Source organism: Physeter macrocephalus, chromosome 13 (genome assembly GCF_002837175.3).
Source record: "Physeter macrocephalus isolate SW-GA chromosome 13, ASM283717v5, whole genome shotgun sequence".
NCBI lineage: Eukaryota > Metazoa > Chordata > Mammalia > Artiodactyla > Physeteridae > Physeter > Physeter macrocephalus.
In genome coordinates, this window is record NC_041226.1 from 6873246 (window position 1) to 6891514 (window position 18269).

An 18269-nucleotide genomic window follows, 5' to 3' on the forward strand; every position below is an offset into this window, starting at 1 on the left:
AAAAAAAAAAAAAAAAAAAAAAAAAAAAAAAAAACAAATGTTACATTGAGTTATTAAGCTTCAAGAAGCTTTTCTTGTTGTTCACCATTGCTATATTGATTGTGGAACTAAATTTTTTATCTTTTTAAAATACTGACCAGTAAATCTTCAATTGTTTTTCATATTTTCAGGAAAATAAAATAATCCAGCTTACAGTCAATGACGGAGGAAAAGTGCCTGTTTTTTTGCCACTGAGGAGTAGTTTAATGTTCCTGGGGAATTTGTGATTAATTTCATTTGAGTAATCAGCACTTATAATCATGTTAAATAGCTATGGCTTAAGTATTTTGATTTGCTTCTTAAATAATCTTATCAGAATCCCGACAGAATTTTTCAGCTTTAAATCATATTGACAACCTGTTCTTGACTTCATTATCCAAATATGAGGGTGAGGGCTTTTAATATTTATTTATTTATTTATTTATTTATTTATTTGAGCCAGGTCTTAGTTGCAGCCAGCAGGCTCCTTAGTTGCGGCTCCAGGGCTCTTAGTTGTGGCTCACTGGCTCCTTAGTTGCAGCCCACAGGCTGCTTAGTTGTGGCGTGCAAACTCTTAGTTGCAGCATGCATGTGGGATCTAGTTCTCTGACCAGGGATCGAACCCGGGTCCCCTGCATTGGGAGCACGGAGTCTTATCCACTGTGCCACCAGGGAAGTCCTGAGGGTGAGGGCTTTTAGAAATTTTATAAGCATCAAAAATTTTTAAATTAAAGTGTCCAGTTTAATACTGTTTCTTATTTATTGGTACAGAAACCCAAATTACATAGCACAACCCACCCAAAAACGTTAGCTTCTGAGGTTCTGTATTTTAATCCTGCAGAGTGTAAGTGACTTATAAAACCTTTCAGAAAAGACTTGGCATATTTAGTAGTGAGAGAGCAGAATCGTCACCCTCTGCAGGTTTGCCACGACATTGGAGAATGTCTTGCTACAAGTGAGATTCTTATGCGTGTGAAATACTCCAAACATACAGAAAAGTATAAGGAATTATTTAATGACAAGTATGTGCTCGTTATCTAAGTTTAATAAACCTTAACATCTTGGCATATTTTCTTTAGATATTTTATTTTAAAATAAAATATTTTAGGGCTTCCCTGGTGGCGCAGTGGTTGAGAGTCCGCCTGCCGATGCAGGGGACGCGGGTTCGTGCCCCGGTCTGGGAGGATCCCACATGCCGCGGAGCGGCTGGGCCCGTGAGCCGTGGCCGCTGAGCCTGCGTGTCCGGAGCCTGTGCTCCGCAACGGGAGAGGCCACAGCAGTGAGAGGCCCGCATACCACAAAAAAAAAAAATAAATAAATAATAAAATATTTTAGATAAAGGTGAAGCCCCCCATGTACCTCTCCACCATCTTATGACCCTCCCTCCCAAGAAGAAATCTGCTCTGCGTTAGTTATTGTTATATAACAAATTACCACAAAACATAGCAGCCTAAAACAGCAAACATTTGTGACCTCGCAGCTTCTGATGGTCAGGTATCTGGGAGAGGCTTAGCTGGTGGAAGCTGGTGGTTCTGACCTGGGCTGTCTTATCAGGTTGCCATCAACTCACAGTTCGACTGGGCTAAGATCCCGCTCAGACTCACTCACGTGTTGGCAGAACTCAGCTGCTCGCTGGCTGGAGGCTCCTGTCCTCCCCACGTGGGCCTTTCCCACAGCCACTGCAACAGATCAGAGAGAGATTGAAAACGGGATGCTAAAGGTTGAAGACAAGTCTTTTATAACCTCACTTGGAGGTTAAAGTGACTTACCATCTCTCCTGCCATATGCTTTTGATGACATAGGCCAACCCTAACATAGGCTGGGACAAGACTGCACAATGGTGTGGCTCCCAGAAGGTGGGAATCATTGGGGCCATCTGGAGTGGCTACTGCAACTCCAAGAATGTTTTTATATTTTTACCACATAAATGTTAATAATATAAGCAGTATGTAACACTGCTTTTTGCATGTTTTTGATCTATATAAATATCATACTATCTGTATCATCCTCCATATATATATAACATTTCTAAAAACAAACTTATGTTTTTGAGATGTTACCGTGTTGATTCATGCAGATCTCATTCACTCATTTTCTCTGCTGTATGGAATTCCACTGTGTGACTATGCCATAATTTAGATATCTAGAATTTAAAGACAGACTGTTTTCATTTTTCACTATTTAAAATGAGCTGGACATTCTTAAACATGTCACCTTGTGTACATGTGCAAAAATCGCTCTCTAAGGTATGTGTTTAGAAGTGGAATCACTGAGTCGAAGTGTGTCTATCTCGTCAACTTTCTTACGTCACACATTGTTCTCCAAAGTAGTTGCATTACTTTTTCTTCTAATAGCTGTGATGAATGTACCCTTTACTCCACATCCTGACCAACGGAGATATTATCAGACTTGAATTTTTGCCAGTCTGTTGGTATGAATTGGTATCTCATTGTGGTTTCTATTTGCATTTCACTAATTGTTATTTAAGAATAGAGTCTATTTTTGCATGTTTGGGGATGATTTCTCTTTCCTCTTTTGAGTATTGCTTCTTTGGAGTCTTTGTTCCTATTTCTAGTGTTATTGTATTATTCTTACTAATTAGACAATTTTTACATACTCTGTATATTCATGACTTATAGCTATTACTATCATTTTCTTCCAGTTTATGACTTGATTTTCACTTCGTTTTAAGTGTCTTTTGATGAACCAAAGTTCTAATTTTAATGAGAGTTAAATTTACCATTTTTTTCTTTCTTTCTTGGACTTTTTTCTGTGTTGATATAAACAAACAAAAACCTTCTCTCCCAAAAGGGCGTAATGATATGTTGTTATAATATTTTCCAGTGTTTTTACATTTTAAATTTCAAGTTTAAATTTTCAGTACAATTGGAATTAGTTTTTGTTATGGCATTAGGTATCCATCAATTTTGTTTGTTTTCACGTGGATAAGCATTTGTCCCAGCCCCTTTGAATAGTCCTTCCTTTTCTCATTTGTGTGCAGTAAAATCTATGTCATTTGTCAAGTTCCTATACATGTGCATCTATTTGTATGTATATTAGAGACATGAGTTTGTTCTGAGACCTCCAATTCCAACCCAGTGGCATAGGATTTATTCTAACCTGTGCCCTGGCTTATTTGTAACTCCTTTCTCCAACAGGGAGAAACATGGCTCTTGTTTCCTACAATATATTAACTTTTTTGCTCTATTCCAGAATAAACACAAAGTTTCAATTGTTTACCCATTGTATAGTGTTTTTTTGTCTTTAGCCTTATAACATATAGTCAAGATACTGTTTTCCAAAGTTACTTAATTTTTTGCTTCCCCATTTGCTTCATATAGGTATGCTATTCATTTGTAAAACACCAGTTAGTTTCATTGTTTGTATTTTATTTGGGGCTCCCCACATATCCTGGTTGATTTTAATTATTTCTTTACTTTAATGAGTATGTGACACCTTGATATGGCTTTAACACACAATACACAGAAGATATACGTATAGAACTGTCACTTTCCTTGTCCTTCCCAACCCATTCCCATCCCTCATCCTTTATACTTCATTCCCACCAACCCTCTTGTGGTGGTGGATTCATTTCTGGTCTATCCTTCATGTTACGAAAGAAGACATACGTGTTTATTTCCTTATGTTCTTTCTTACCTGGAAGATAGCATACTGCAATTTAGATATTCGTTTGCTTTTTTTTTTTTTTTTTCACTTAACAATATATTCTGGAACTCATTCCGGATAAATTCATATAAATCTTCTTGATTCTTTTTTTTTCTTTTAAAAACTGCATTGTACTCCATGCATGTGAATGTACCATAATTTATTGGACCACTTTCCTATCTGTGGACATTTAGGTTGTTTTTAAATATTTTCAACTACAAACAATGCTATAATGAACAACTTTGTGCCTTGTTAGAGATGTATTCTTAAGGTACAAAATCTTAGATGTGCAATTACTAGATTAAAAAAGAACACACATAGGGCTTCCCTGGTGGTGCAGTGGTTGAGAGTCCTCCTGCCGATGCAGGGGACACGGGTTCATGCCCCGGTCCGGGAGGATCCCACATGCCGCGGAGCGGCTGGTCCTGTGAGCCATGGCTGCTGAGCCTGCGCGTCTGGAGCCTGTGCTCCACAACGGGAGAGGCTACAACAGTGAGAGGCCTGCGTACCGCAAAAAAAAAAAAAAAAACCACACATAGTTTTGTCAGATTTTGCCAAATTCCCCTAAAGAAGAGTTGCACCAGTTTGCAGTGTATGAGAGTGTGTCCCAAAGCCTCGTCAATCAAATTTGCTGCCACGCTTTTTCAGTTTCAGCCAATCCAAGAGGTAAGAGATGGCATTTCAGTGTTTTAGTTTGCATTTCTGTAATTATGAGAAACTGGGGACAATTTTCATATGTGTGAGGCATATTATTAGTTTTTCTGTAAATTATTGATTTCCCACTTGACTGTTGGGTATTTGGTCCTTGATTCTGCCATCTTGAAGAGTTCTTTATATATTAGAAACATTATAGCCCTTTATCTGTGATAAATGCTGCAGATGTTTCACCTAGTGGGTCAGTTATCTTTTGACTGTGTCAGTGGTAGTTTATATCATCCAAATGTATAAAAAATTTTATACTGTCAAACTTATTAGTTTTTTATTGCCTCTATTTTTAGTCATATTCAGGAAGTCTTTCCCATACTAGCATTAAAGAGAAATCTACAATGTTTTTGTTTCAGTTTTTTCAGTGCTTATATGGTTTTACTTTTAAATTTAGATCCCTGTTCCTTTTGGATCAGGTATGGGTATGGTGTGAGGTGTAGATCTAATTTTATCTTTTAACAAATGGCTACGCAGCACCACTTATTAAAAAGTCTATACGTATCCCAGAGATTTGAGATATCAGCTTTATCATACACTAAATTTCCATATGTCTTTAGGTCTATTTCTGGACTTTCTATTCTATTCCACTGGTCATTGGTCTATTTATATGCCAGTGCCACACTGTTTTAATTATAGATGCTTTGTAGTATGTCTTAATGTCTGGTGGATCTAGTCCCCCTACATAGTTTTTCATTTTTGGTATCTTCCTGAATATTCTTGCATGTTTGTCTTGCCACATAAACATTAGTGTCAGTGTTTTCAAGTCCATAAAACAAAGGCTTGTTGGTATTTTAATGGGATTACATTATATTTATCAACTAACTTAGTGAGAACTGACATCTTTATGATGCTGAGTCATCCTTCCAAGAGTATGAGATATTTTCTATTTGTCTAAGTCTATTTTTGTGTCTTTCCAGAATAATTTCAAGGTTTTCCATGTAGGTTTTGCCGATTTTTGATAGGTTTATTCCTACATATTTAATGTTAGTTGCTATTGTAAGTTGGGGTTTCTCTTCTGTTATTTCTCTAGCTATTGTTTGTGTATATGAAGGATATTGACTTTTGTCTCTTAATTTTATATCTGGCTACCTTACTGAATTTTTGTACCATTTGAGTCAGTTTTATCATTGACCACTTATTTTCTAGAGCTTTCTAGTTATACTATTGTATCATGTAAAGATAGAGATAGTCTTACCAAAGATAGAGATTCTTTACCAAATCTTTTGTCTCTAATTAATTTTTCTTTTCAAATTACATTGGCTAATACTGCTAGTATAGTATTGAATAGTTGTGGAGATAATTAGTACCCTTGCCTTGCTCCTGATTTGACTGGAAATTCTTCTAGTGTTTCCATATTAAGTAAAATAATAGTTTTAGAACTAATATTTTTCATCATGTTAAGATGTTTTATCATGTCAAGAAAGTGTCCTTCAATTCCTATTTTCTTGAGTGCTGTTAACCGGAATGGGTATTGAATTTTTGTCAAAGGCTTCTTTCAGCATCTATGGAGATAATTATATTTTTTCCCTTTGATCTATCAATATTGATTTCCTAATATTGAAATGACCTTAAATTATTGGAATAAATCTCAACTGGTCATGGTGTATTATTTTCTTTATATGCTATTGGATTCTGTTTGCTAATATTTTTTTCAGTCCTTTTGTATCAATATTCATGAGTGACAATGATCAGCAAGTTTTTTTTTCTACTTTCTTTGGAGTCTTCATCAGGTTTAGGTATCAAAATACTCAATTTATTAAAGGAATTAGGAAATTTTCCTTTATTTTTGCATCAGTATTTTGAGCTAGTTTTCTATTTGCTGCTGTAACAAATCACCACAAACTTAGTGCTTTAAAATAACACAGGTTTGTTATCTAACTGTTGTAAAAGTCAGAAGTCCAGAGTGGGTCCCCCTGAGCTAAGATTGAATGTAGGCTGCATTCATTTCTGGGGGTTCTAAAGGAAAATCCACTTTCTTGCCTGTACCAGCTTCTAGAGGCTGCCTCTAATCCTCAGTTCACGGTCTCCTTCCACCTTCAGAGCCAGCAATGGTTTTTCTCTTATCACGTTTCTCTGACATTGACTCTCCTACCTCCCTCTCCCACCTTTAGAAGTACCTGTGATTACTTTGGGTCTCCTGGATAATCCAGGATAATCTCCCTATTTTAAGGTCAGCTGATAAGCAACCTTAATTCTGCCTGCAACTTTAATTCCTCCTTGCCATGGAGCATGACATAGTCATAAGTTCTGGGGATTCTGACATAGACATCTTTCTGGCAAAGGGAGGCATTATTCTACCTGCCACAATCTTCAGTGCTCTGGATCAATTTATAGAACACCGGAACAGTCAGATCTTTGAAGGTTTGATAGAAGACCATGGTGAAAATATCTGGGCCTGGTGTTTTTGTGTGTGTGGTAGTTCTTTAATAATTGTCTCTGTATCCTCTGTGGAGATTTACTCTGTTTAAACTTTTTCTGATGGGCTCAATTTTGGTTATCTATATTTCTTTAGAAAATTATCCATTTAATAAAGCATTTCAAATTTATTTGTATGGAGGCCTGTTACAACTTTTAATTCTTGTTTCTGTTTTCTTCTTGTCATTTCTTATTTTGTTTGTACATTCTCTCTTTTTCCTTGCTCAAGTTAGCTAGTGGCTTGCAATTTTGTTAACTTCTTTCAGCTAAATCTACTGGTTTCCTATTCTCTACTTCATTCGTTTGTGCTTTTGCCTTTACTCTTTCATTCCCAGTGCTTTCTTTTGGTTTACTCTGTTGTTGTTTTTCAGTTTTTTCAGCTAGGTATATAAGTCATTTATTTGCATCCTTTCATTTTTCACTTATGAAAGCATTTCCAGCTATGAGTTGTCCTCTCATAACTGCTTTAAATGTATCCCATGAGTTAGGGGTTTGGTAGTTTGTTTTTAGTGGTTTTTAAAACTTTTAAAAATTTCAATTTGTATTTTCTCTTTCACCCAAGAGTTGTTTAATGGGATTGTTTTTGTTTTTGTTTTTGTTTTTGTTTTTGTTTTGCGGTACGCGGGCCTCTCACTGTTGTGGCCTCTCCCTTTGCGGAGCACAGGCTCCGGACGTGCAGGCTCAGCAGCCATGGCTCACGGGCCTAGCCGCTCCGTGGCATGTGGGATCTTCCCAGACCGGGGCACGAACCTGTGTCCCCTGCATCGGCAGGCGGACTCTCAACCACTGCACCACCAGGGAAGCCCTGTTTTTAGTTTTGATTAATGATTTCTCTTTTCATTTCATTGGTTAATAATCTCTACTTTTATTGCACTGTGATCAGAGTATTGTTTGTAATATTTCTAATTCATGGAACTTACTGATGTTTCTTTATGATCAGTTTTTATGCGTGGTTCAAAGGCTCTTGACAAAAGATATATTTACTTAACATTATCAAAAGATAAAGTTCAGTATATATCCAAAAGACCTACCTAATTGATTCTGCTCTGCTTTGTTTGTTTATCCACTTGATCTGTCTTGAACTGAGAGTGGTAAATCTGCTTCATAAAGTTGGTTACTTTGTTATTTGGAGCATAGATATTCATAAGTATTTTATTTTCATTATAAATTTGGCTTTTAGCATTAAAAGGTGCCCTTCTTTGCTGTGTTTAACACTTTTAGGCTTGAATTCTTATTTGTTAGATATCAAGATTGCTACTTCTGCTTTCTTATTGTTTTCATTTTCCTGGAATACCTTTATCCATCCATTTATATTTTGCCTTGCTGAATCATTTTGTTTTATATATCACATGAATATAGCATATAGTTGGGTCTTACATTGTGAGCTGAATTGAGAATCTTTTTCTTAAAATTGGTGAAATTAGCCCATTACACGCATTGATATGGCTGATATGTTTGGTCTCAATTCTATCATAATGTTCTATAATTATATCTCTTAAGTTCTACTGATGTGTTTCTTTTTCTAAAGCGCTATATTCTTTGCTCTTTAATGGTAAAGAATGGAATTTAGGAACATTTTATTTTTATTTTAGTGGTTACCTTTACACTTACACCTTTTTGAGTGTTCCCAGTCCCCTGTTTTCTTATCTAACCTTTGACCATCTGGTTTGCCAGTTTTTAATTGTATCCTTTAACTCCTACTTATTGCCTTCACAGCAGCCAAGGAGCTTAACTTACTCTCTTTATCCTCTTCCTATTTTCTAGTTTTCCTCTTCCTAGTTTTCTTTCCTACTAGTTTTTTAGTTGCATTATTTCTTTTTAGTTGTCATGACATATAGCATTTGTACATTAGTCTTCCATCCTCGTACTCACATTTGGTTTTGTCTTAGATCTACAGTTCTGTGCATAAATCCTTACATCAGTCCTTTTGATGAAAATTTCCCAGTCATCTCTCAGTTGAATGACACACAAACTCTAGGCTCTCCCTTCAGAAAGACTCATAGGTACAAAATTCCCTATGACCTTGTGTTTTAAACTTTCTCTATAGCCTTGATACTTGGAGAGTTGACTTTTTAGAAAGTCCTTGTTTTATATGTTCTTTCATTAAGTTGTTCTTTGTTCGTCTTTAAATACTGTTCCATTGTTGTCTTACTTTGAATATCTAACATTTCTGCCCTTGTAATTAGGTGATCTTTTTGCCTAGAGATCTTGATTTTTTTTCTAATCCCTAAATTCTAACAGATTTAGTAGAAGTTAAACATCTTAGCGTTGTTTAAATCTGGGCTACTTTTCCCAGGTACCCAGTGGGTCTTTTCAAAATGAAGATTCAATTCTCTGAAAAGCTTTCTTACAGTATGTTGTGTTTTTTTTTTAACATCTTTATTGGACTATAATTGCTTTAGAGTGGGGTGTTTGTTTCTGCTTTATAACAAAGTGAATCAGCTGTACGTATACATACATCCCCATATCTCCTCCCTCTTGTGTCTCCCTCCCACCCTCCCTATCCCACCCCTCTAGGTGGTCACAAAGCACCGAGCTGATCTCCCTGTGCTATGCGGCTGCTTCCCACTAGCTATCTATTTTACATTTGGTAGTGTATATATGTCCATGCCACTCTCTCACTTTGTCTCAGCTTACCCTTCACCCTCCCTGTGTCCTCAAGTCCATTCTAATTTATCTTGCTGTGAGCACTTTGTAATTTAATCTTCATTTTTGAGATCACTGTCTTTTCTTCCATTTCAAAATTCAATCAATAGCAGAGGTGTAAGAGGTGGTCAGATTCTTTGTCTATCTTTCAGGGAGAGCTGACGGGATTTGCCGCTGGACTGTATGTAGGATTAGAGTTCCTTATATTATTTTCAAAGAATTGTGGTCGCCTTCACTGCAAGCGCAGACGTTTTGCAAACATCAGGTATAATCACTAGTTGTGAGGCACCTACCATTTCCTTCCCTGAAGTGGTAGCATATTTGGGAATCAGGGCCTATGATGTAGAGTAGAAGCTATGGAGCCATTGGTTGGAGGCCACGTGGAAATCTAGAGTGAGCATTGCTGATAACGTTTAGTGACAGACCCACACAGATGGATGTCCAGGGTCTTCTCATCAGTGGAAAAAGAGAAAGAGGAAAATAGTAGAGCGGCTGGGAGAGTCAGCTTTCTCCCACGCTTAGGTAGTAAAGATAACAATGCATGGTGGAACCCTTAATGTCTTGTACTTCTTCAGAGCTGCAGATCGAAAGAAAGGTCCAGGCGGATGTCAGAGCGGTTTCTCCGTCTTTGCTTGACGATGTCTATGCAGTTGGGCCTGAGGATTAATGTTCTGCAGGGGTCGTAAACGCCCCCCACCAAACATTAGAGCAACAGCTGTGTTGTTCCCTATTAGCAGGTCTCTATGTCTTGAAGTTCTTCAACTTTAACCAGGATGAGTCTGCTCAACGTTTAATGTATTTATTCAACAGGTACCGGTACTTACTGCGTGCCTGGTGCTGTGCTGAGTGATAAGGATGCTGTCATGTCCTTAGAGGCTCTCACGGAGCTGGTGACCTTGTACAGGAAGGCAAATAGACAGGTCAGAGAACTGTTTGATTGCCGTGGTGAGAGGCGCTACAAAGGAAGAGTAGAGGTTTCTGGGAAAACCTTCACCTAACTGAGTTGCTGGGGACTAGTCTTAACAAAAGTAAGAAGCCATATGCCGAGTTCGGTGAGCTACACATCATTCCCATTCCTGCAGTGATCCTGTCTGTTCTTGGAGAGGCTACTGCTTCATCATGGTATAGTAAGAAGGGTTAGGGCACTTGGATAGACACCTAGATTGGTCACAGACACCATTCCAGCGTCCAAGTCCTTTCACCCTTTCTTTATAATGGCCAGTCGGTCACATTGCTGATTGATATTCAGCTTGTGGTCCACGGTGGCCATCCTTCTTATCTAATGTATGTCAAATAGACATATGCACTTTGCAGCTTTGCCAACTGTTGCCCATCTCTGTATCTGATTCTATCAGTTATCCAGTCTTGTCCAGCCTATTTATCCAGCTAGTAAAGGTCATTTTGAATTTCACGTCTCTTACAAGAGTAGACAGCTCTTCTGAATATAATGCAGAAACTTAAGGAGGATACCTCTCCCGCAGTCATCCTAGTCACTGACTTAAAAGGAAAAAAATACAGGTACTGTCAAAGACTAACAGATTAAAAACAAAAAAGATTGTCATACCTAAATATCAGCCTTCCTACTTGGGTATTACAGAAAAGTGACAGCTCTTTTGACAAGTATCTAAGAACAGAACAGTATATATGTCATTTGTTTCTTTTTTTTTAATACCCTTAATATTCTAGATCCTGGTTATTACATCAAAGGTGTTTCAGAGCACCTATTGTCTGCATGCAAATGATCATAACCATCAATTACTTCCAGTTTCAAAATTTCTGTTTCACATTTTCCCTTTCCAGCCCATTCTCACCTCATTAAATTCTCTAGATGGATTGTGTTTGGTAAAAGCTATGCATATTTTCCTGGCAATCCCCTTTGCTAAAATCCAGTGCAAGAGCTGCAGCTCATATTTTAGATGCATGGAAACAGGAGAGGCATGGACGGTGGAACCAAAATAAACAGATGGTTGCCTTGACAGTCTGTAAGAGGCTCTTTCAGGATCGTTTTTCATGGTTTTTCCTTTGAAATAAGTAGTGAGGCAGACATACAGTTTTGATCTCGCTGACCTCCTGCAAATGGCCCATGGCTGACAAACTGCACGAAACGACAAAATGCTTCTGCCGGGAAGCCACCATCACCGAGTTCCACTCCTGCGAGGTCCTTCCCGCGTCACTTGAGGCAGTGGTCACGGAGACCTAGTCCCAAGGCAGACTGCTGGTGCCGTGGGTGTGAACTGAGGGAGGCACAGCAAGGGGCCGTGATATTTTGGGAAAGACAGATGTAAACAGGATTACATGGAACAGGATGTCATGAGCGAGAGCAAGTACACACAGTGACATGAAACCAGAGAGAAGGAGAAAATTCACGCCAGTGGAAGGATCAGGCAGAGGAGGTGAAGTGGCCCTGATGGGGCAGGGCAGTCGGGTTTGAGCCGAGGGAGCCTTGGGTCTGGTGGGGGATTGGGGCTGGGGCAGAGGTCAGGAACTCCAAGTTCAAGGAAGACAGAGAAACAGGAATAATAAAACTGACTATTTTAACGTTGACTTATGCCCAAGGTTTCTACTCTGTCAGTTCAAAGTTATTCGTCCATTGGTTTGTAAATGTACCTTAAAAAAAAACAAAACACTACAGTAGAGGCTCTTGCTCCAGATTCTGAAAATGTGGGGCAATTTCATAAATATGTTTGAATTTCTTTTATATTTTTAAATACATCCCTTCTCCAGATTATAACACAAACTTATAATTATGTAGGCCTTACAGATAAAAGCACAGTGGTAAAGACATAGCTTTTGAGTCAGATCTGAGTTCAGGACCCCACTCCATCTTCTCCTCGCTTGACGTATGCATGGCAGGATGTACGATCTCTGAGCCTCATTTTTCTCATCTGCAAAATGCAGATGATAATAGGGCTCATTTCGCATTGCTCTGTGAGGGTTACATGAGCTGTTTGCATGCAAGCCCGAAGCACGGTGCCTGCCATCTACTAATGATCAGTTAATGTTCATCATTATTTATCGCTCTAAAACACCGCGTGTTTATGAGGTTTTCTCTGAAGAGGTATCCCAATAGACCTTCCTATACCTTTTCTGAATGTTTGTTCCTACTCCCATGCAAAAAAAAATATACCAGGAATAAAACACATCTCCAACTTTTTTTAAATATTAGGAACTAAAATGTCCCAGATTTCATCAGGCTGCGAGGTCACAGCTTCCTTTGTGCTAAATTACAATAGTCTAATCCCCCATTCTATACGCCTTCAAGAAGTTCAGCCTTTTCTCCAGATATCCATGCATTTGGAGGACTCTTTAGAAAATTCCTATGCCGGCCCTTGGCTTGGGCATGTTGTATAGGCCAGTTGATCTCCCCCAAAGTGAGTTTCATTGAGCACTTTTTCTCATCTAAAGGCCCCAAGAGAAGGAGCTGTTACTGTCTCATTCCATCCCAAGGCCCCATCCTGATTTCTTCATGACATCTTCCAAGGACGTTTTGTCTGAGGGAAGGACCACTTCCTTCAAGGGAAATCTCAGTCCAAACAGGTGGCCCTCAAAAGACAACAAACAACACGGGATTTATGATGTGTAAATCCCATCCCCAACTAGAAGGAACCAGGGCACCTGGAGGGGAGGGATGGCTGGTCCCAGATCTGTAGCAGGAAACATCCCAGGTGAGCCTAAGATACCGTGTTGTGTCAGAAAGCAAGAAAGGGAGACGAGTGAGTTGTGTCAAAAGGACACAGAGGCCATTAAGAAGGTGCTCCCATTGGTCAGAGATGAGATAAACTGAGCATCTAAAAAGGGTAATAAATGCAATCGATTAAAACACATTGTGTATATTAACATAAAAACATGAATTTATAATGATGTTTGGAAGAAGTGAGAGAAAGCAAATAACCTCATTGGGTACCATTACAACCCTAAGTCTTTATTCAGAAGATTGGCACTTAAAGGGAAAGGAGTGAGCATTTATCCCATCTTTCCTGTACAACCTGTATTGCTGGGAATTGAAATCGCCCTAGATGATGAAGGAAACTTCTTTTCTTATATAAAAATTCTAGCCAAGAAATGCAAAAGGATGATAGAGTCAGAACATCATGTTGTAACTCCTAATGAAATAATCAATTCAGGTAATAATCATTAACGAAAGCATTAGGTGAGCTGATGATGAGGAACTTTATAATGGAAGAGATGAAGCCATCACATCTGATTCACTGTAGCATCACTGACGATGGAACCCCCAGTCATTGTGTGCTTCCCAGTGGGTTGCAGGGTCACGCCCACAGCATCACATCCGAGGTATTGCTGCCCAGGTACATTCAACCTCGAATCTCATCCAGCCTCAAGAACTAAATTTTATTTACAGGGTTGTAGGAACAAGGGAAATGACATTACAAGGAAGCAAAGAGGCAAGTCCAGAATGTGGGACATTCTCTAAGCCAACCAACCCAGTTTCTGAACAAATCAGTGGCGGCAGGGAGATAGGAAGGGGAGGGTGGGCCCTACTGGTTGATAAAAGAGTCCTAGGAGACTTAACACCTAATGTAATATGTGAACCTAGTTTGGGTCAAGAAAACCAACTGTAAAATAATTTTGTTTCAGAGAAGCCAGGGAAATGTTGTTACAGACTAAGTGTTAGATGCCAAGGATATATTGTCAATTTTGTTCGGGGTTTTAACGGCATTGTGATTATGTTAAAATGCTCAGAATGTTCAGCAATGCATACTAAAATATGTAGGGCTTGACTTTAAAATACTTTAACAAAAAAAAAAAGAAAGAAAGAAAAGGGACAAGTGAAGATGAAGTTTCAATTCTTGATAATTGCTGAATCTGGGTGATGGACATATGAAAAAAAATAAAGTTTAAAAAAGGGATAGATGTAACAAATGTGCCAAAATCTTGGTAGCTGTTGAAACTGGAAATGGGTATATGAAGGTCCTTCATATTTATCCCTCTGTTTTTGAGTACATTTGAAGTTTTTTCACTGACAAAGAAAATAAAGATGGCATAACTCTAGGACTCTGGTACATTCCTCAAAATCTGAGTTGTTTGCTTTGAGATCTCACCATGTGTGCGATTTGAGCACAGCCAGTCCCGGCCCCCCTGGCACCCTCTGTGCACAGGAAGAGAAGCTGAATCCATCTTTCTTTGGGCAGCCTCGCCTCTCACCCTCTCTCCTGTGGGCAGCAGGGGAGCAAGTATGCTCAGACCTCGCACAAGAACGAGCAGTCATTTTCTAGGACGGTGCAATCTAAAGCCTAATTTAGAAGGAAACCGTGTCCTCAGGTGCAGAAAAACAATTCTGCCCGAAGAAAGCCTTCTGCACACGGCGCTGGGAGACGGTCGGCTTCTTAGAGCCTCCCTGTCCTGCTGCCCCACCCACAAGAGAGGCTTTGCTCTGTCTTCACTTGATCAGAAACTTACTGTGCAAGGACCGCCTACCCCCAGGGGAATGCACGCCACCACTTCTTTATTTTTATCTGTCGTAAAATGCACATGACATAACATTTACCACTTCAACCATTTAAGTGTACAGTTCAGTACCATTCAGTGCAGTCACAATATGGTGTAACCAGCCTCTAGAACTCTTTCCATCTTGCAAAACTGAAGCTCTGTCCCCATTAAGTATCTCCCCATTCCTGCCTTTCCCACAGCCCCTGGCAACCACCATTCTACTTTCTGTCTCTAGGAATTCGACGACTTTAGGGGCCTCATGTAAGTAGGATCATACCGTATTTGTCTTTTTGTGACTGGCTTATTTCACCTCGCGTAAGGTCTTCAAGGTTCATCCGTTGTAGCATGTGACAGGATTTCCTTCCTTTTTAAGGCAGAATGATATTGCGTTGTATGGATGGGTACATTTTGTTTATCCATTCATCCATCGATGGACACTTGGGTTGCTTCCCAAGCGTCTTGGCTCGTGATCAGTGCTGCTATGAACATGGGTGTACCAAGGCATCGCTTCTTGCAATATCAAGTTTTTCTCCCAAGGTGTCAAAAGCTCCAGCAACAGCTCTCAGCCCAGGTTGAAACACAAGGCCCTGTCAGCTCTTCTCTCCCCGAGAGGTCTGCCTGAGTTCACTGCCAGAGAGGGCAAGCCTGTGTGAGAGGGAGGCACCTGTGTACCTCCTGACATCAAAGAGCCCAGGCAGTGGTCGCTGCCTTCCCCTGATACACTTTGTCTGAAAACAATAAAAGTAATACATTCTGGCAAGATGGTAAACAGTGGAAATTCACTCCCTCACCCCTATTTTCCATTCCCCAAGGATCAGCTGCTGTTGGATGAACGGTGAGATTTTTTTCCAACAGATTTATTGTAGACATATACAAACGCATATGTGTGTATAGTTCTGCTTCATTTTTCATACAAGTTTCCATACACTGGAAAGGTGCTGGCTATCGAGGGTGTTCCCATTTTTATGCTGTTACAAATGATGATAAACTGAATATCCTTATGCATACATTCTCGTATACATGTGTTACTGTAGGGTAGAAGTCGATCTGTTGGGTCAAAGTGTGTGTACATTTAAAATTTTAATAGAAACAGCCTAAAGAGTTATACCAGTTTACCTGTTAGTGCTAAAGAAAGATTTGGGTTTATTCTTTCAAGTTTAGGACAAACATTCTGGTCTGTTTTTATTTAATCACCAAATATCCTTGACCTCTCTACAAGCAAATCTAAGTCGCCTGTGCTACTTAATTAAAATCGTCTTGGAAAAATCTCAGGTTAGTAAAATCATCTAATTTTAACTATTGTCTGCTTCCAGTCTCAGGCAAATTTAATGGGCAAAAATGTAATTGTATACTTCTGCAGACAGTAAATTTCAGGATTTCTCCTCTGAGAGATCAGGAAGTATAAAGTTAATTTCATAAATATTTGCATCTCTTACTTTCAGGATTACACAAACATATTTTTAAATACCACGTCTCTTTTGAAATTAAAAAAAAAAACAAAAACAAAACAAAACCCTTCGCTCCCACCCCTGTCCCTTTTTGATTTTGAACTTTTTGCAAAATTACAAATCGCCCAGAAAGATCCAGTCCGCTAAGACTTTTATGCTGATTGCCCACGAGATATAGCTGCCCACACCCCAATTTTAATTACTTAAGCCACTTGAATGGTTTGGCCTGTCAAATAAGACAAGCGATTTCACGATTGTGTTTCAAATATAAAGATTTCCTCCAATGAGGCAAAACTGTTCGTGGCACACAGATTTGAAAAGGAGCAATGGGTGGTCCCCTCCGCGCCGCCCCCTCCGCCCAGGCAACGATGCCCTGAGAGGCGGGTTACTGGGAGGAAAGGCCGTGTATTATGCATCACGTTGATAAGCGTCTTTACTTCTCGGGGAAATAGAAGGCCAGTATTTGAGCGGAGCCGCGTCTCTCGCAGTCCCCTCCGTGGTCCTCAGCCCAAGCATCCCTGGAAGACCAGCCCTTTTGTGTTTCCTGCGTCCTCGCCAGGCGTGTCTGCGTCGCGCCGGGGCGCCACCGCGCGAGGGGGGGGGCTGGGAGCGGCGCGCCGGCTGTCCCCTCCGGGAGGCGGCATCGGTAAATGCTCGATTGTTATGCGACGATTGATTTGCCTCACTCTGAGGATTCCAGTGGCAAAGTGACCCTCCCTCCAACTGTCCCCTCCCTTCCTGGGCCCGCCCTCCCTCTCCCCGCAGCGGGAACCTAACGCGGCCGCCCTGCGTTCCTCCTCCTCCTCTCCTTCCTCGGGTTCCCGGATTCCTGAAGTTATTAGGAGAAATAAGGTAGCCGAGGGGACCACATGGAAGTTGTGACAGCTCCCAGCGGCGCGCCCCTCTCGCTGGAGCCATCACCTCGCCTTAGGGATTACCCGCCGACACACTGAATGAAGGAGGTCCACTTGCCAGCCAGCCTGCCGAGATGGGCCACTGCTGCTGCAAGCCTTATAACTGCCTTCAGTGCCTGGACAAGACGGTACTTTGCCTTCCCTGTCTCTCTCTCCCTCCCCTCCTCCTTCCAAAGGGCAGAGAGAAGGCCAGAGCCAGCGCCTCTGTCCCTGTCCCCGGCATGTGTGTGCACTTGTCTTGTGGGTGAGCAGGAGGCCGCCCTGACTGGCTCCCGGGTGCTGAATGAGAGCCGTGTTGGCAGAAACACCAGGGTCTCCCATACTCTGCAGTGCCTTACATAATTGCCTTCCTGCAGTCTCAGATGTAACTGTTGCATTCTCCTGAAACAGGAGGGCTCTGCTCCAACATCTTGAAATTCAAACTGCCAAGAAATCCTTGGAATATTCTTACTGCATTTTAATGTACCTGCGAAATCTAAGACGGTCCAGTGGGGAATTTAGATTAGCTAGACGTGTTTCCCTTGGCCAGCTGGTAACTTTGAAAGTTTGCCGCTCTTTTTGACAAACAGCATCCATCCTTGTAATTTCTGTTCTTAAGGTCAGAGAAGCAAGCACCGGTCCAGTTACTCTCTCTGTACGTGTTTGCCTCACGTAGGGGTGAAGAACATAGAGGTGAAAACTTAAGGAGCCGGAGAGCCTGAGGGTGTGTTCCAGTTTTCACTGGAAGGAAAAATTCACAGCCAGGGAAAGGAGAACAGAGTGTGAACAAGCATTGTATGACAATTCCAACACAAAGCCTTTCTTTGCTTTTGACATTTGCCTGTGAGCTTGCAGAGGGATTAAGATATGCTTTTAATTTCACTATTAGAAATGTGCTGGCATTTCTAGTAGTGATATAAAATAAAATATATCACTCTTGTCTCTGTGGTATATTTTATTATCACACACATTTGGATTTCTCAAAATGCATGAAATGGAGTTTAACGAGAGGTTGAAATTGCCTCCTTTC

At 40.2% G+C, this 18269-nt stretch overlaps 1 protein-coding gene across 9 annotated transcripts in view; it reads left to right on the plus strand.

The window, feature by feature from the left end:
• Window positions 1-18269, plus strand: part of MTUS2 (microtubule associated scaffold protein 2) — a 543384-nt gene that overhangs the window by 463831 nt on the left and 61284 nt on the right. Inside the window, exon 1 of one of the 9 annotated variants that reach the window (XM_007101805.4) lies at window positions 17135-17388. The exons of the other annotated variants lie outside the window; for them this stretch is intronic. Coding sequence (XP_007101867.1) covers window positions 17335-17388 — 54 coding nt within the window. The 5' untranslated portion in view covers window positions 17135-17334. Of the gene's footprint in view, window positions 1-17134; window positions 17389-18269 lie in introns of those variants that run through there. 9 annotated transcript variants of the gene reach the window in all.